We start from the raw sequence: 20,737 nt of genomic DNA on the forward strand, positions 1-20,737 counted from the left end.
ACGCCTGTTAAGTGTGAAGTCCATCGGACTAACGGTTCCAGAGATATGCGCATAAAACACAGACAAACACACAGACAGACAGACACGCACACATACAAACACACATATGCACACACACACACACACACACACACACACACACATACACACACACACACACAGACAGACACACACACACACACACACAGACACAGTTTCCTCTGATGCTGAGATAAAGAAGTCATGTGTGTACCAGATAAAGAGCAGCTGCTGATGAGGGTTGGTGTAGAGCGTATATGAGCTGAGTGGTGTCAGTGTTTGTCGACCTCGGAGCAGAATGGCTGCAGTCACAGAGCTCTCCTTCCTGCTGTTTGCTCTCATCAACAACATCCATGCTCAAGAACCGATCATCATCCGAGAGGAAGGAGACTCTTACACCTTCAACCTCCCCGAGAACACCAACTCCTGCCTGATCTCCAGATCTGTTGGTGAGGAGAAGCTTGTCCTGTGGAACACCTCTGACCTCTGGTCCAACAGCTCCTCAGTACCTGAAGACCTGAAACAACGACTTGACAGCACGGTGAAAACTTCTTCTTACACCATCCTCAACCTGACCCATTCAGACTCCGGCCCGTACAAAGAGGAGTGTTGGACTGAGGGCAACGTGACGTATGAGAACAACTTCACTATTACTGTTTGTACTACAACAGATTGGAGTGATATCACAGTGAGACTTGGAGAAACAGTGGACCTGCCATGTGAGGGAGCAGCTGATAATCTGGATGTCCAGTGGCTCAAACTGGACTCTAGATATGAGCAAGAAACATGGAGCAGAGTTTTTGGGGACAATACGACATCAGTGATGGAAAATGATAGAGGAAACTACCAAGTGGTGACAAACACATCAGCTCTTCGTGTTTCCAACTTCACAGCAACAGAATTTAGATGGTACAACTGTCTGGTGATGAACCAACAGCAGTGTGTTAGCAGTCACTCTGTACAGTTGTTACCGTATGAGATGATCTACGGCTCAGTGGGAGAGACTGCTGTGTTGCCGTGCACTATCACTGACTCCACTGATGAACAGCCCCCACGTTGGATTAAGTTTAATCCAAAAACAGACTCTTACACTGACCTAGGACTACAAAACCAGACTGTTCCTTCAGTAGACCAAAACTACTCGCTGGTGTTTTCATCTCTAATGTTAAATCACTCAGGTTGGTTCTACTGTGAAGCCTCTATGAGAGAGCAACAGTATTATCTGGTGGTGTGTCCCAAATTTGGCCCCCCTGCTGTAGAGCTCTTCTCAGAGGGAGAAGAAGTCACTCTCAGATGCAGAGATTGGAGAAAGGATGAGTGGCATGTTTGGTTTATCAAGTCGAACCGAACAGAGGGAAGAATCTTTAGTTTAGAGTCTAATCAGAGCATTAGCAGAGTGAGCTGGTACGATGATGGGAGCCTGGTTATCTCTAATATCTCAGTGGGAGACGCAGGAGAGTACTGGTGTGTAGTTTATGACCGAGATGTTGACCAGTGTGTGTCAACAGAGAGAACTGTGTTAGTGTACATGGAGCCCTTTGGGATTTACTCCACCTTCTTCAAAGTGCGATGCTCAGTGCTCAGTGTCCTGCTGCTGATGCTCTGTGCTGCTGTAGTCGCTGTGAACCTGAGGACACGGAGAGGAGCGCAGCTTTCAGCTCACACACACACTTAATATGCATATATGATCATTTCATCATTGGCTTTAATACAGCCTGGTATACACTGGCTTTAATACAGCCTGGTATACATTGGCTTTAATACAGCCTGGTATACACTGGCTTTAATACAGCCTGGTATACACTGGCTTTAAAACAAGGGATGGGACACATTCATGCAGAGAAATATTTAAACTAGAACACAAAAGACAAAAACAACAAACAGAAATGATGGGAAATAAGACATAAATACCCAATGATTATTATTATAATAATATTAAATAAGTTTTGAATGTTAGAAGTGATCCTTTGATCCTGACAGGGTGCAGATGTGCCCTTATCGTCTGTATTAGTATGTAGTATTAGTATGTATATATATATATTTATATCAATTCACTCAATATATATATATATATATATATATATATATAGATGATATTATATTTTATATATATTGAGTGAATTGATCTTTTCTTGATGTTGTTGTGGATGCTTGTGGAGGGGGGGGGGCATTGGTTTAATAGTTTAACATTTTGGGAATTCACTTTTTAACATTGCTGTCACCTAAGAGTTTTATTACAATTGATTTTACCTTAATGTGTGTGTCCGTGTGTCTGTGTGTGTGTGTGTGTGTGTGTGTGTGTTTGTTCTAGATGTTGTATTTTAAATCTAAAGATTATGTGATGTTGTATATTATATATGAAGGAATATGAATTGTCTTTAATGTATTTATAATAGTTGCATCTTGCAGTGTTGTCAGTGTTATAAACTTGTTATTATATCTTGGTCTATATCTATAATCTATCGTCTGTATAATAAACATTATTAATGAACTATAAAACTTGTTCTGATTGTGATTTCTGATTAATTATTATAAGCAACATATCTCTGGGTCTGTAAAATGTTTCTTATGTTGACTTTCAGTAAGTAAAGTTGATTTCTAGAGCACATTTAAACACATTAATCTGACCAAAGAGCTGAATTAAAGAACATTAAAATGTAAATATCAAAACCCAAAAAGAAGATCCCAACACCAACAACAAGCAGCAGTTCCCAAACCCAGAATGATGACATGATGAGACCAGATAGAGAGATTAGAGAGTTATAATGGGTCTTTATCCCAGATATAAAAACAGAAATGGAGGGAGACCATCTGATATGTGAAGGCAGCAGCTTCCACCGTCGTGGAGCAGCAGCTGGAAAGGCTCTGTCCCATATTTGGCAGTTTGCAGATGATCTGTATCTGTTTTTTATTATAAAGTTAATGAAATAAAAGGTGTTGTACTTTGTCTCAGCTACAGCTCTGAGTCTCTCCCTCTGCTCCCGTTTACCTCACCACTGATCTCACTTCATGTCCCGCCCACAGCACTATCTGGTTGGTAGATGTTAGACGAGTAACAGCCAATCAACACTCACCATGACATGCAGTAGCCTGACACACACACACACACACACACACACACACACACACACACACACACACACACACACACACACACACACACACACACACACACACACACACACACACACACACACACACACACAGACACACACACACACACACACATACATACACACACACATACACACACACACACACACACACACACATACACACACACACACACACACACACACACACAGACATGCACACAGACACACACACACACACACACACACACACACACACACACACACACACACACACACACACACACACACACACACACACACACACACACACACACACACACACACACACACACACACAGACACACACACACACACACACACACACACACATACACACACACACACACACACACACACACACACAGACACACACACACACACACACACACACACAGACATGCACGCAGACACACACACACACACACACACACACACACACAGACACACACACACACACACACACACACACACACACATACACACACACACACACACACACACACACACACAAAGACACACACACACACACACACACATACACACACACACACACACACATACATACACACACACATACACACACACACACACACACACACAGACACACACACACAGACACACACACACACACACACACACACACACACACCCTCTCTCTTATCTCTGAATAATGTGTGTATGTCAGCCTCTGTGGTCTTAAATTTGTGTAAAGTTTCCTCTGATGATGAGAAAGAAATCCTGTTTGTTAAAAACAGGAAAAGAGAAGCTGCAGATGAGGGTTGTCATGGCGATCTGACGGCCACATCCTGTGTGGAGGTATCAGCCTACACAGGGATGTCTCCTCAGTAGCCTGGTGAGCGGTCTCGACAGCCTACCTTCCATGTAGCAACATTCACTTCTCTTACATTTAACTTAACATAACTACCACTGCCAGCCCCAGCCTGCTTCAGACCCAGATCCTCACACTAACCATTGACTTTCGTTATTCAATAAACAAATTATTTTTGCACCAGTTCCAGTCTCTGCACCTGAGTTCTGTCCCCAACCGTGACACCGTACAGGTACAAGTTAAACTATACAGACAGAAGTCAACAATACACCACACAGACAGCTAGAGCAACAAATAAGCTTCCTCAGTAAGCCATGCAGAGCTACAGGAAGCAGCAAGACTTTAGCACAGTTACACATCAACAGTATCCTCATTCAGTATAAGAAGCCATGCAAGCATCAGAACACAGCCAAGCAACACAGACCCGAGCCATCTTCTTGCACTGTTCAACCATGCAAAGCAGTAACAAGCAGAGATAAAAAGATGAAATAGGCTACATCACTCATAAGGGAGGTGTTAATACAGCACAGGTTAATTAGATGGTAAAATAGTTCAAATATAGGTTAATTTTTCATACATACCCAAGCTGGTACACACCAGCCAAACGCAAATAGAAAGGACAAAGGTTGTACAGAGAAGAGATATACAGCAGCTAAAATATCAGGAACTTGTGTACAATATGTGCAAGAAAAAAGAAAACAAGCTGCTAATGTATCAACCTCATGGGTCATCCAATCTCTCCTCTTTCATAACTACAACATGGCCACGTTCAGCCCCCAAAAAACGTAACAACACGTTTTTTTTTAACTGAAATGTATCTGACGCTGCCAGACATTGCCCAATCGTCTGTATTTTACGAGTTGGGAGTGAGAACAGGGTGGACACAGCCTGCCCCCCCTCCCCAACAATCTGCTGTGATATCCTCACCTGTCACCTGTTTGCATTTGGTTGAGTGGTGACAAATGTCTATAGTCATATAGTCCAACCAGTCAGACAGCATATTTCATAGTGAGGTGTGGCCACACACACAAAAACACACTCAAACACAGAAACACACTTAAACACTCTCTGACGAGGGATAAGAAGCACCACTTCACGTCGTCTGATGGAAGTTGAAGCTCCTTTTCTACGCAGACCTGCTGAGGACAGAAGAGACGCACGCTGATGGCTGAAAGTTCAAGAAGTGGAGCTATGATTGGTTGAGATGATGTCATTGATTGTTGTTTTTGGAGAAATGGTTGAATTGATGGAGAACGTGTGACGATGATCTAAAGTGGGGAAACAAGATAGCCACCTGTGTGAGCAGCCAGCAAGAGAGAAGTCCAGATAAAGTGTTGCTGATTGAGAAAGATGAGTTCAGTGTGTAGGGGAAGGTCGCAGACGGGCGAGGAATTAGGACTCAGCAGGAAACACTGTTGCAGCGGTGAAAACAAACTGTGATGTAACGTTATCGGGCAACTGATTAGCGTCATGGCATAGTTTTTTTCAGTTAGCCTAATAGCTGGTTTGATTTGCATTGAGAGATGATCTTATGGAAAGTACCCCATGCCAATCTCTAGGAATGGTGAAGGGTATGTGATGATGTGGGGCTACTTTAAGACCAAAGGCCAAGGGAACTTTATCAGGATGCATAGTATCCTGGATCCATGAAATAACTGGCCTTTACAAATAAACATCTGCCTGCCTCTATGGGAATTTAACATAGTGGTGTACTCACTTAAGACACATCTTTTTAGACAAGCATTTAATTAGCCATATGGTTTTGTATTGTATTTCATGTGTTGTTGTGTTTTTTTAACTGTAAAGCACTTTGTGACCCCTTTTGTCTGCAAAAGGTGCTATATAAATAAAGTTTACTTATTATTGCCTCCTGTACTTTAAGGAAGAACAGTTATTCATGTCTGATACATTATTCATTCAAAAAGAACATTGGTTTCCTTAAAGGTTGGATTTTTCTTCATTTTTTTAATTAAGGCATTAAGATCAATTTCCAAAAGATGATTTTTTTATTCCTCTTTTTAATCAACTTTAGTATGGGTGTGTAAACTTATGAGCACCACTGTATATTCCTGATGTAGTGTCTCCACCTGGTGGCGTCTCTACCTGTAAAGTGACCTGAGATAACTTCTGTTATGATTTGACACTATAAATACAATTTGAATTGAAATTGAAGAATGAATATGAGAAGCTTGGAAAATACCAACATCTTAGGGTGGAGCTAAAAAAGATGTAGAAAGTGAAGGTAACAGAGGTATATGAGGTGACAATGTTTTTTTTGGTTTCTTTTGGATCTTTGCAGGGACCAAAGATGGCAACGCTTCAAGAGGTCGTCTTGGGAACTTTAGAAGATTTGGGAGCTGAGGACTTTGGGAAATTTAAGTGGCACCTGCGGCTGAAAGGAGCCCTTGAAGACTTCACAGCAATCTCAAAGAGCAAACTGGAGAATGTAAACAGGATGAAGACAGTGGACCAGATGTTCTCCACCTACAGTATGAACACCATTAATGTGACCAGAATAGTTTTAGTGAAGATGAATCAGAATGAGCTAGTGAAGAATTTATCAAACACCATCTCAGAACCTGCAGGTAAGTCATAATATTATTAAATAGAAAATGGATGTAACAAAAAAATCAAACATATCACAATGTCTTCAACAAACACTAGCTTTGAAGCCAATGTTTCCCTCTTATCTCCAAAGATATACATATATATTGTGCTTACAACAACAGAACAAGCAGACTGCAGAGGTCAATGATGAACATGAGGTCAGACAGATTGAAACAGCATCCAGGAAACCAGACAGACCAGAAACAACAATCATATGTGAAGACATTTTTAAAGCCCCACCTGGAAGAGATGAACCAATCAGAACAGTGATGACAAAGGGAGTGGCTGGCATCGGGAAAACAGTCTTAACACAGAAGTTCACTCTGGACTGGGCTGAAGACAAAGCCAACCAGGACATCCAGTTCACATTTCCATTCACCTTCAGAGAGCTGAATGTGCTGAAAGAGGAAAAGTACAGCTTGGTGGAACTTGTTCATTTGTTCTTTAGTGAAACCAAAGAAGCAGGAATCTGCAGGTTTGAAGAGTTCCCGGTTGTGTTCATCTTTGACGGTCTCGATGAGTGTCGACTTCCTCTGGACTTCGTCAACACTGAGATCCTGACTGGTGTTACAAAGTCCACCTCAGTGGGTGTGCTGTTGACAAACCTCATCAGGGGGAATCTGCTTCCCTCTGCTCGCCTCTGGTTAACCACACGACCTGCAGCAGCCAATCAGATCCCTCCTGGGTGTGTTGATATGGTGACAGAGGTCAGAGGGTTCACTGACCCACAGAAGGAGGAGTACTTCAAGAAGAGATTCAGAGATGATGACAAGGCCAAAATAATCATCTCCCACATCAAGACATCACAAAGCCTCCACATCATGTGCCACATCCCAGTCTTCTGCTGGATCACTGCTACATTTCTGGAGAAGGGGTTGAAGACCAGAGAGGGAGGAGAGCTGCCCAAGACCCTGACTGAGATGTACATCTACTTCCTGGTGGTTCAGTCCAAACAGAAAAATGTAAAGTATGATGAAAAATCTGAGACGGATCAACGCTGGAGTCCAGACACCAGGAAGATGATCGAGTCTCTGGGAAAACTGGCTTTTGAGCAGCTGCAGAAAGGCAACCTGATCTTGGGTAACCCTTGCTGAATCAGACCTGACAGAGTGTGACATCAATATCACAGCAGCCTCAGTGTACTCAGGAGTGTTCACACAGATCTTTAAAGAGGAGAGAGGACTGTACCAGGACAAGGTGTTCTGCTTCGTCCATCTGAGTGTTCAGGAGTTTCTGGCTGCTCTTCATGTCCATCTGACATTCACCAACTCTGGAGTCAACCTGCTGTCAGAAGAACAAACAACATCAATACAGTTCTACGAGAGTGCTGTGGACGAGGCCTTACAGAGTCCAAATAGACACCTGGACTTGTTCCTCCGCTTCCTCCTGGGTCTCAAGAGGCCAATCAGAATCTCCTACGAGGTCTGCTGACACAGACAGGAAGTATGTCAGAGACAATCAAGAAAACAGTGGAGTACATCAAGATAAAGATTAATGTTTATCTGTCTGCAGAGAGAAGCATCAATCTGTTTCACTGTCTGAATGAACTGCGTGATGGTTCTCTAGTGGAGCAGATCCAACGGTCCCTGAGTTCAGGATGTCTCTCCACAGATAAACTGTCTCCTGCTCAGTGGTCAGCTCTGGTCTTCATCTTACTGTCATCAGAAGAAGATCTGGACGTGTTTGACCTGAAGAAATACTCTGCTTCAGAGGAGGCTCTTCTGAGGCTGCTGCCAGTGGACAAAGTCTCCAACAAAGCTCTGTAGGTGCACACAGAACTATCCAGATTAAATATAGTTTTTCTTCTTTCTAACAACGTTTTTTTGTTATTGTTTTAATATATGTTGCTGATTCCTCTTTAGACTGAGTGGCTGTAACCTGTCAGTGAGAAACTGTGACGCTCTGTCGTCAGTTCTCAGCTCCCAGTCCTCTAGTCTGAGAGAGCTGGACCTGAGTAACAATGACCTGCAGGATTCAGGAGTGAAGCTGGTGTCTGCTGGGCTGAAGAGTCCAGACGGCAGGCTGCAAACTTTCAGGTTGGTGTGTAGCTGTTTTATAAGCTCTTGTTTTCTTCATATATTAATTATTGGATGAACACAGTGGCCTCAGTTCCCAGTTTCTAATCCTCTAGTCTGAGAGAGCTGGACCTGAGTAAGAAGTTAAATATTAAAGGGATATTTCACTGCTGGAAAGATGAATATGTATTAAATTGGGTCATTTATGTAGTAGAAATGTGATTTTTTTTTTTTAGAAGTTGGTGCCTTCTAGACCGAGAAAAGCCAGAAAATGTATTTTTGGCTCATGTGGATGAAAGACAATAACTCCCAGAATGCACTTGCTTCGCTTCCCCCAAGCCACGTCTAGCGGTTACAGACATAGATAGACAGTGAGGCATTCAATTCAACTGGTGTGTTTTATTGTCATTTCAACCATATAAACGCAACAATGTTTCACCGTGGCTCAAGTGTTGTTACCACTCCATTTCTGCACCAGTCCGTGTCTGTGTTAACACAACCCACCTCTACGAGTCTTATCCGGGCTAGCAGGCCTGGTAGCTGGATAGTCCAGTACACTGTTGTTCAGCCATGTTTCCATAAAAAAAAAAACCCAACAGTCTCTGAACTCGCGTTGGGAGTTTTGGTGAAGTTGGATGTAATCCAGTTAGTTGTCTAATGAGCGGACATTTGCAAGCAGGATGGATCAGACAGGTGGCAATCTAGTGTTAGTTTTTTTTAGCGTTAGAACTCCTGCCCTGTGTAGTGTGTCGAGTATTCCGTCTGTAATAAAGTGTCCTGCATATTCTCTGATCTGTACCAATGTATCCTGGTGGTACATATGTGTGGTAGTTTGAATGCACATAATTGTTGTAGAAGGTTGCTGCTCAAAAGAGAGAGCTGTAGCTTAGCTCCAAGATGGCTGACACTCAACTCGCTTCAACTCACTTCAGGTAAAGACAGTCCAACCCCCTATGGGCGGGTTGAAAACATGCGGAACTAGCTGGCTGTAGTCCATAGAAATCTAGTCTCAGGGGGACATGAGGGAGGGAAGCATGGTCATTCAAAAATACTACTGGGTTTCTACAGATACAAAGCTCAATGCTAATCAATGAAATATCCCTTTAAGTCTCTTTAGACCTTTTTATGATTCTGTATTCGATTTGGCAGCAATATTGTACTCAAGGGGTTCGCTGACTCTGAAGCTTGTCACCAGAATAGTGTTTCTGTTCTCGGAACAGAAATTTTACTTGGATATACAAAGCGCAGGTTTATTGCAGGACTTCAGTGCTTTGATAGACCAACAGTATTCTCCATCAGTGACAGTTCTTGTTGCTGTTGTAAGCATCTAATGTGTCTAACATGTGTGTGTGTGTGTGTGTGTGTGTGTGTGTGTGTGTGTGTGTGTGTCTGTGTGTGTGTTTGCAGTCTGTCAGGCTGTATGATCTCAGAGAAAGGCTGTATTTCTCTGGCCTCATCTCTAAGCTTAAGGATCATAACTGGAGACTGGAAACTCTCAGGTATGGACAAATTGACAACACAGTTCCTCTGCCACTAACCAAGGAACTCTGGTTCATGTTTAATGGAGGATCTGAGTGAAGGTGTATGAAGTTGATTGTGGCTATTTCTTCCTGCAGGATGGTTCTACTCCGAGCTCCTCACAGATGACTGAGCTTGTCACCCTATCGCTAAGGGAGACGCCAGCCACCCTACTGAGGAAACCCATTCCGGCCGCTTGTACCCTAAACCCTAAAAGTTAAACAAGACAACATCAAATGTCATTATAGAAAATCGGAAAAACCAGAAGGGACACAATCTGACAATCAGCACAAGCAAATGAAAGCAGACTGCTGGTTGAGGTTGGATTTTGTTTAGCAACATGTTGCCTGGCGTGTTTTTTGAAGGCTCTACGCAGAACTTTCGCCGTAGCCTACGTAAGTGGCCTGAGTGTGTGGTAGAGAGTGTGAGAGAGTGACTCGCCTTAGCTTGGGAGCGAGTACCTACTATAGCGATGTAGATGAAGAAACAAAGTGTCTCTCCTGTTCTTTCTGACCACGGTGGGAAATCTGTAGCAGGAAAAGTGAACCCTCTCCTAATTTAATGTTGTTTATGGAGATGGAGAAACCTGTAAAGAGTGGGAGAAATGCAATGCTACCAAGCCACGACCGGGCGGACCAATCACAGTTGCTGCAGTCTGCGTTGCCATGACGTGTAGTTACATGTTTGAGGGATGCAAGAATCTGCAATCAACTTTGTGATGACGTCCATTACCTGTGTCAGTTTAAGACCAGATTTCTTGGCATAGATCTTTACACTTTCATGACTGAAGTACATTGATGAGTTTGTCCAAAGTTTTTGTTTTAGTGGATGGAAAGATGTTAGAACTCAATCGATCGATTTAAAATCCACAAACACAACAAACTGAACACAATGATCCAACAGAACTAATCAATACATATCAACTCATGTTTCACTCATTAACTGGTATTTATATAACAGAACATGTGAACATCCACTGACTTCAGACAGCGTACAGATGGTTCTTTGCATCTGGTCTCTGGTCAGTGAAATCCACCTTAAAGCCGGTTGGTGGACCAACAGTCCTCTGCTATTCATTCAGAATCAGTTCAGCAGACTGTAATGAATCTTTTCTGTAGCAGATGACAGTTTGATTTTGATGTTCAGGTGTGAACTTTGTGCTCATTTTTTTTTCTCCAGTAAAAGTGAGCTCTTTGGTGGAGCTAACAACAGTTTTAGAAAGCAGATGGTTCAGAACTGCTTTGTGCTGCTACACACACACACACACACACACACACACACACACACACACACGCATGCACACACACACACACACGCACACACACACAGATGCAAGCACACACAGATGCACACACAGTTGCACGCACACACACAGACACACGCACATACACAGATGCATACACACACACGCCTGCATGCACGCACGCAGGCAGGCATGCACGCATAAACACATACATACACACACACATACACACACACAAACACACACACACACACACACACACACACACACACACACAAATGCATGCACACATGCACACATACAAACACACAGACACACACAGACACACACACACACACACACACACACACACACACACACACACACATGAAACAGTGGTAAAGACTTGTTTCCTACAGTTTGTCAAGTGCTAGAGGACGAACCTCTGACAACAGAAGAAACATGGAAGAAGCTATAAGAATATATATTCCCATTCATAACAGTAATTTTGTTTATTGTGATTATTTTGTAATCAAAAGGGTGGAAATGTACTGGCAAAATTATATTTAGGCATGATTCTTTATATTCTTGTCTTATTTCTGTTTGACTTTGTCTCCCAATGCTGAAAGTGAGTTTTTCTTATTCTCACATGTTGAAAGTAAGAGCCACAAAGTCTGGGAACGTAATGTCTGACTCTGAACAGATAGGGGCTACAAGGTCCCCCTAAACTATCTGTTATTTCTCCGTGGATAGTCGAGACTTCTCACATAGTTGAGATGAACGGGCTGTCTAACCTTGGGGTAGAAAGTGGTACAGAGGGGAAGAAGAGAAGTGGCTCCTGAATGTCTGACTGTGTTTGATTGTAAGAAATGTGTGAGTCATGTTTAGAAAGGGGGGCATGTCTTTCTATCTCACTGGAGATGCATATATACTGGGTGCTTTTTCTTATTCGTTGAAGAGACCTTTCACACCAGAGCTCCGTGCCTTTTGTGAACCGTGTGCTTCCTGCATTTGCAAATGTAAATAAATACTCAAAGACCAAACTTTGGTTTAATCCTCAAATCGTCCTTATTTGTTTCATCTGGTGTTTTTGATTCGCACTCCTGCTGCTAACAAGAAAAACTTCCACTACAAGGTACTTTTCAAGTTTGGCTATACGCCATCTTCTGGTATGAAAGCTGCGCAATCTTTTATACATGAGGCCCCAGATTTTTATTTACATGTGAAATACTTTACTACCGTAGTCGCTCTTATGGCGTTTTTCCATTACATGGTACCTGCTCGACTCGCCTCGCCTCGACTCGGCACACTGTGCGTCCGTTTTCCGTTGCAGATTTTAGTCCCGCCTCAGCGTGGCTGGTCGTATGCCGGCTCGACGCACACACCAGCGCACAAGTATAAACATCAGGCCACTTGAGCTTGTTTTACAGTTCTGCGGAGGCTCCACGCAGAGCATTCGCCGTAGCCTATGTAATATGTGGCCTGATGTATACATTTGTCAGCTGGTGTGTGCGTCGAGCCAGCATGTGTGTGTGTATGTAGGATACAGCGAAAGCTCTGCCTGGAGCCTCTGCAGAACTGAAACAAGCGGCGCTGCAGTAAACTGCCGTGACCTAACACAGAACGTGGAAGGTGTGTTGTTGTTGCCACAGCCAGAAGACACATTTTGTTTCAGAAGAAGCTGGAGGCAGCAACAAAAAACACAGCTGGCTAAACTGTTTAAAAATAGCGGATTTGTTCAGGACACCCCGTCTGTCGCTTTCACGTCACCTTTTCGGCTCGCCTCAGCTCGCCTCAGCTCACTTGGAACCTCGACTGAGGAGGTACTAAAAAAAGTACCTGTTAGCAGGTACCAGGTACTTTTTTTCGTAATGGAAAACCAAAAAAGGCGAGTAGAGTCGAGCAGGTACCGTGTAATGGAAAAGCGCCATTAGTGTTACGTCACCTTCAAACCCCGTGTAGCTGCTGCTCTCCCCAGTACGTTCTACACACACGCTGAAGGGGGACTTTTTCGGCGCTTCAGACGCTGACAGCCACTGTCCAAACATCCGTATTTTACGAGTTCGGATTGAGAACGGGTTGGCTAACTACAGCTACAGTTGATATGATTTCTAAAGGTAACATTAAAGCTAAACTATAACTGATCCAGTTAACAAGATGACCCGTACATGACAGCTGCTGTAATCTCATCACGTAGCCAAACAGCTGTAAAAACTAGGGCTGGGCGATACATCTTGTTACGTTTTCCTGCAGCATCAATAACAAGAAATATCTCTTTCTTTACTGCTGACTGTGTTTATACAGGAAACAATGGACGCAGCAGCAGCAACCGCTCGCTGTCCGAATCAACGTACACTAACATAAACACTACAGTACATGCTGATGGTGATATGCTAACATATAATGACAACTCAAAGCTGTAACTTATGAAGTCATGTATCAACCAAAAACTAAAGTACACTGCATGCTTTCTTATCTGAAAACCTTTTAACGTTTGTCATAAAGTCTGGAGGGTCGTCTTTAGAGCCACATTCAGTCCGTCCATTGCTGCTTCTCCTCTTAACGCCGTCCACAACCACTGAAAATTATCCTTACTTGGGCTGTCCCAAATACCCTATTTTTGGGCTTCAGAGGTAACATTAAAGTCCCAGTGTGTAACGGTTTTAGTTGTTCATTATCAAAATCTGTGTTGCCCGTTCACAAACTTGTCCTTTTTCATGAATATTTACCTCCACCATCAATTCCAAGTATTCCTATTGGCTTGAAATTTTACATTTACGTTTGCATGAACTGGGGTAGACGCTCCATATTCATGCTCCATCTTGAAATACGTTAGCCGGTAAGGGACATACAGGACATACTGCTCCACCTTTGTGTGTGTGTGTGTGTGTGTGTGTGTGTGTGTGTGTGTAAGGGACATACAGGACATACTGCTCCACCTTTCACGTTGTCGCTGTCACATGATAAACTCACAGGTGCTGCTAATGCTGCTAATGGGTATCGTAGCTTACCTGCTGTTGCTGCTGCTACGTAGCTCTCTGTCTCTGCTCTCCCCCTCCCCTCTGTCTGTCCTTAATTGCAGGAGTGAAGTCTGGTGTGCGGGAGTCAGGGTTCCAGCTGCAGCTCATCTACACTAATCACCTCTGCTACAAATACCTGGTCAACCTACCGCTGACGTTGCCTGTTTTGCTGTTGTGTTTTTGCTTGCCCTGATTTGTTCTCTTTTGCCACAGTTCTTGGAACCTGACTCCTGCTGCCACTTCACTCCTGCCATCCACCATTTCTGCTCTCTACACTGGATCTCAGGACTATTGGAGACGGACACTTGGACATTACGGTCCCGCTCTGTACCCTGGATCTGGAATCCATTGGATTAGGACTTTGCTTTTTCCCTGTTGCATTCCTGAACTTGGACATTTGCAAATAAACATGTTCAACTTTCATTTGACTCTGCGTTGTTGTCTGCACTTGGGTTCAACTTTAGTTTCACATTTAACATTTTTTTTTTAACATTTGTAATGAACTGATTCAGTTAATTTTAACTAAATGAGGCAGCAGCTAAACTCCTGCTAAAGCTAACTATCTTAGCAGAATAGTCATAACTGCCTTCTCAGATTGGACTCTGGGGTTAAGATATCTTTAAACTAGCCTACACATTTAAATCAGGGCGATATATATAAAAATATCCAACTCCATCCATCCATCTTCCTCCTCTTATCTGGGGTCGGGTCGCAGGGGCAGCAGCTCCAGCAGGGCACCCCAAACTTCACCTAGTCCTGGGTCTTCTGGCTCCCAGGTGACTGGATTTAGTACTCCAATTTGCTACAATTTTAATGAGAATATTTGTAAGATGTATAACTCTAAATATCTTCATGTCTGTAGCTACTGTGGGGATGCCCACCCCAAGTCGGTGTGTCCGAGGAGAACGTAACGTAAACGTAAACTCCCGTCAACGTCCTTAGGCTGGGATTGGCATTGGGAAGGCATTCAAACAGCCGTTTTGTGAACTATTTGACTAGTCTTGTTCAAGTCTTCAATAACGATGGTCTGGCAAACCTACATTAAAAATGTATGACTCAGCTTGGGTCTTATTACACCATTTTATTGTGCTACTTACTTGTAGCTGCTCTGCCTGTTCATATATCATGTATAAGTGATTTTATAATCTACTGCTTTGAGACTTTGAAAAAAAAGAATAATACAGGCAGCCTTCTTCCATCATAAGTAGCCTATCCTTCGGTCGCTGGCATCCAATTCCATCAGAGTTACCTGGATTATCCACTGCCAGTATTCTGGAAAATCCATCCATACACCTCTTGCTGAACGGCTTCAAAAGGTAGTCACCACGTGGCAATGATAACCATTTCACATTACCTTTAGTTAGTTAAACAACTTATATCTCAATTGAGGAAAAGGGTGTTTTGGGCCTTACACAGATCATATGTTAGAGACAGTCATTCTCACAAGCTTTCTTGGTTTTTCTAAGGGGTGGCAAAATTTCTTCACACGTGTTCCTTTGACCCAAATCACTTTCTCACCAATTCTGATGTTCTCCATTTAATGATAGCCATTTCACATTGTTTCTTGAACACTCCAAACCCCCTGCACATAGGGGCCGCAACTACTGCAGCAGCATTTTATTATGTGAAACAATCTAAATAAGGACATTCATCTAATCGGGATACGCTTAAAGGTTACCTAATTTTATCCTCTTGTTTAATTTTATCACAAGTGGATTGCCTGGTATGGTCTGTTTGGGGGGAATGGTTTAGCTCTCCCAGTCCTAAACTGTGTGAGCGTCCCCTAATGCTGCTGCTGCTGTCCCCTGACTCTGCTCTTTCATGGTGCTCATGAAAGGTCAGGGGACTCCTTTGAACAGAGCCATACCGCCAAAATTTAATTCGTAATTGATTCAATAAAATGTCCTAAAGCATTTTTATTGTCTGTGTTGTTCTTGACTTAATGGACCTGACAGAAATATATTTAACAATATCTTTTGCATTTCTAATCCAAACAACGTCAAACTTATGCCCGTAGCAAGTGTCACACACACTCAGAGAGACACAGAAGTTTGAAATTCATCGGACTAACGGTTAGAGAGATATGCACATAAAACACACACACGTACATACACACACACACACACACACACACACACACAAACACAGACACACACACAGACACAAACACACACACACACACACACACACACACACACACAGATATACGCATAAAATACACACACACACACACACACACACACACACACACACACAGACAGACACACAGACACACAAAGTTTCCTCTGATGCTGAGATAAAGAAGTCATGTGTGTACCAGATAAAGAGCAGCTGCTGATGAGGGTTGGTGTAGAGCGTATATGAGCTGAGTGGTGTCAGTGTTTGTCGACCTCGGAGCAGTATGGCTGCAGTCACAGAGCTTGTTTGTTCTCATCAACAACATCCATGCACAAGAACAGATCATCCTCCAAGAGGAAGGAGACTCTTACACCTTCAACCTCCCCGAGAACACCAACTCCTGCCTGATCTCCAGATCTGTTGGTGAGGAGAAGCTTGTCCTGTGGAACACCTCTGACCTCTGGTCCAACAGCTCCTCAGTACCTGAACGCCTGAAACAACGACTTGACTGCACGGTGAATACTTCTTCTTACACCATCCTCGACCTGACCCATTCAGACTCCGGCCCGTACCGAGAGGAGTGTTGGACTGAGGGCAACGTGACGCATGAGAACAACATCACTATCGCTGTTTGTCCGTCAAGAGATTGGAGATTTATCAAAGCGAGACTTGGAGAAACAGTGGACCTGCCATGTGAGGGACCAGCTGATAATCTGGATATCCAGTGGCTCAAACAGGACTCTATATATGAGCAACAAACATGGAGCAGAGGTTTGGGGGACAATATGACATCAGTGATGGACAATGTTAGAGGAAGATACCAAGTGGTGACAAACACATCAGCTCTTTGTGTTTCCAACGTCACAAAAACAGACATTTCATGGTACAGATGCCTGGTGATGAACCAACAGCAGTGTGTTAGCTGGTACTCTGTACACTTGGGACTACCGTTTGAGGTTGAGACAATCTACGACTCAGTAGGAGAGACTGCTGTGTTGCCGTGCATTATCACTGACTCCACTGATGAACAGCCCCCACGTTGGAATAAGTGGAATCAAACAACAGACTCTTACACTGACCTAGAACTACAAAACCAGACTGTTCCTTCAGTAGACCAAAACTACTCGCTGGTGTTTTCATCTCTAATGTTAAATCACTCAGGTTGGTACAACTGTGAAGTCTCTATGAGACATCAAAGTTATGTGCTGGTGGTGTGTCCCACATTTGGCCCCCCTGCTGTAGAGCTCTTCTCAGAGGGAGAAGAAGTCACTCTCAGATGCAGAGATTGGAGAGAGGATAGGTGGCAGATTTGGTTTATCAAGTCACACCGAACAGAGGGAAGAATCTTTAGTTTAGAGTCTAATCAGAGCATTAGCAGAGTGAGCTGGTACGATGATGGGAGCCTGGTTATCTCTAATATCTCAGTCTGTGTGTGTGTGTGTGTGTGTGTGTGTCTCTGTGTGTGTGTCTGTGTGTGTGTGTGTGTGTGTTCCAGATGTTGTATTTTAAATCTAAAGATTATGTGATGTTGTATATTATATATGAAGGAATATGAATTGTCTTTAATGCATTTATAATAGTTGTATCTTGCAGTTTTGTCAGTGTTATAAACTTGTTATTATATCTTGGTCTATATCTATAATCTATCGTCTGTATAATAAACATTATTAATGAACAATCAAACTTGTTGTGATTGTGATTTCTGATTAATTATTATAAGCAACATATCTCTGGGTCTGTAAAATGTTTCTTTTGTTAACTTTCAGTAAGTAAAGTTGATTTCTAGAGCACATTTAAACACATTAATCTGACCAAAGTGCTGAATAAAAGAACATTAAAATGTAAATATCAAAACCCAAAAAGAAGATCCCAACACCAACAACAAGCAGCAGTTCCCAAACCCAGAATGATGACATGATGAGACCAGATAGAGAGATTAGAGAGTTCTAATGGGTCTTTATCCCAGATATAAAAACAGAAATGGAGGGAGACCATCTGATATGTGAAGGCAGCAGCTTCCACCGTCGTGGAGCAGCAGCTGGAAAGGCTCTGTCCCATATTTGGCAGTTTGCAGATGATCTGTATCTGTGTTTTATTGTAAAGTTAATGAAATAAAAGGTGTTGTACTTTGTCTCAGCTACAGCTCTGAGTCTCTCCCTCTGCTCCCGTTTACCTCACCACTGATCTCACTTCATGCCCCGCCCACAGCACTATCTGGTTGGTAGATGTTAGACGTGTATCAGCCAATCAACACTCACCACTGAGTCTCACTTCATGTCCCACCCACAAGAAGGCAGAAACAGACCATAATAAGTTCAATTTCAAGTGTATTGTCATGTGCATTTAAAACTACAAAGTACAGAGAGAATGCAATGAAATGTGCGTTGCCCTGGTCCTCTCTTCTCATAAAAACTATCAATATAATTTGAATAATGTAATAAAATGACCTGAATACGTAATACAAGATACACACACAAACACACACACACACACACACACACACACACACACACACACACACACTCACACATTAATCTGACCAAAGTGCTGAATAAAAGAACATTAAAATGTAATTATCCCCAAGACATCAAGTACTGTTAGTAATGTAAATAGTGAGTTTTAATCGCACTATAATTGACCATTTCCTTTAGACTGTTTTAAACTAAACAACATGAATTTCTTATTCATGTACTTTAAACAAATATTTTACAACAATGCTGTACTTAAATACAACTATAAGGTACTTTTAATTGAGTATTTTCATTTTCTCCTACTTGCCTTTTGTACATTTTACTTATCTATTTTTATAGCTTTATTTACTTAGCATATTCATATTAATTATACAAAATATTTTGAATAATCTATGATGTATTAAAGTTGATAAAGAGGAGACTTTAGTGATCCGGTGGTGAAATTAACAAGCTACCTGCCAGATCAAACTTTTGCTATTATTTTGGTGAAAGTAACTCTAAAGTAATGCAAAAGTAGTGTAAAGCATTACAATTCAGAGACAGTAATATTGTAATATAACGTATTACTCCCAAATGACAGTAACTAGTAATCTATAATGTAAAACATTTTGGAAGTAACTTGCCCAACACTGTTCAGTAGACAGTTTCATCCAAGAAACCCTCAAGGAGCTAGATTCAATACAGCCCAACACACCACCAGAGGGAGCCACTACACCACAAAGGAACGGCCACAAACCACAAGATACCAAAACACCAGAGCAAACACCAGCACCCCTTCTCCCGTCCAGCACCAGCATTATAGCAACAGCCACCTATCACCCCAACAGCCACCTATCAACCAACAGCTACCTATCAACCCAACAGCCCCCTATCAACCAACAGCCACCTATCGACCCAACAGCCACCTATCAACCCAACAGCTACCTATCGACCCAACAGCCACCTATCAACCCAACAGCTACCTATCGACCCAACAGCCACCTATCAACCCAACAGCTACTTATCAACCCAACAGCCCCCTATCAACCAACAGCCACCTATTGACCCAACAGCCATCTATCGACCCAACAGCCACCTATCGATCCAACAGCCACCTACCAACCCAACAGCCACCTATCAACCCAACAGCCACCAACAGCCACCTACCAACCCAAGAGCCATCTATTAACCGAACAGTCCTACTGAAACCAAGGTCCTACCAACATTACTGGAACTATACAACTATTTACAGACTTACATAACAACATTGGCTGGGTCTCAAACCACCTTTTAAAATGGATGGTTTTAATATCTTAAGGAGAGAACGACCAACAGGCCATGGAGGCAGACCTTTGTGTGGCACTTTTAATTAATTTTGTCACTTTTTTCAACATTTTGTTTTAAATTGTCAATAAACTAGGGTTGTCAATCGATTAAAAAAATTATTTAATTAATTACATACTCTGTGATTAATTAATCTAAATTAATCGCATACATAATTTTTGCCCGGTGCCTTAACCGATACTTTTTAAGAAAGTAGTTTGTTTTAAGAAGGGTACTAAACAACAGTCGGCGACATTAAGGAACAGCTTGTTTATTGCTAGGCCATATGGTCAAAATTAAATGATTTAATAATAATAATGTAATCACTATAACAAAAACTTATTTCACTAGTAAATTGCTGTTGAATGAGAAAAACAACCACCAGATGGGAAAAGGTCATTTAAAGGAGAACTCCGGGCAATTTTTACATTAATCTTGATCGCTATACTTTTTTGAGTACTGTCTATAGCAAAAACCACGAGC

General features: G+C 42.4%; 1 protein-coding gene across 1 annotated transcript; it reads left to right on the plus strand.

The window, feature by feature from the left end:
- Positions 1–260: 260 nt before the first annotated feature.
- Positions 261–20,120, plus strand: LOC116065602. Its single transcript, XM_035999896.1, has 3 exons — positions 261–706; positions 17,144–17,458; positions 19,854–20,120. Exons 1-3 carry the CDS (start codon positions 317–319, stop codon positions 20,118–20,120), a joined length of 972 nt encoding a protein of 323 aa, XP_035855789.1. The 5' UTR covers positions 261–316.
- The last annotated feature ends 617 nt before the right edge of the window (positions 20,121–20,737 follow it).

Source organism: Sander lucioperca, chromosome 3, assembly GCF_008315115.2.
Source record: "Sander lucioperca isolate FBNREF2018 chromosome 3, SLUC_FBN_1.2, whole genome shotgun sequence".
Classification (NCBI taxonomy): domain Eukaryota; kingdom Metazoa; phylum Chordata; class Actinopteri; order Perciformes; family Percidae; genus Sander; species Sander lucioperca.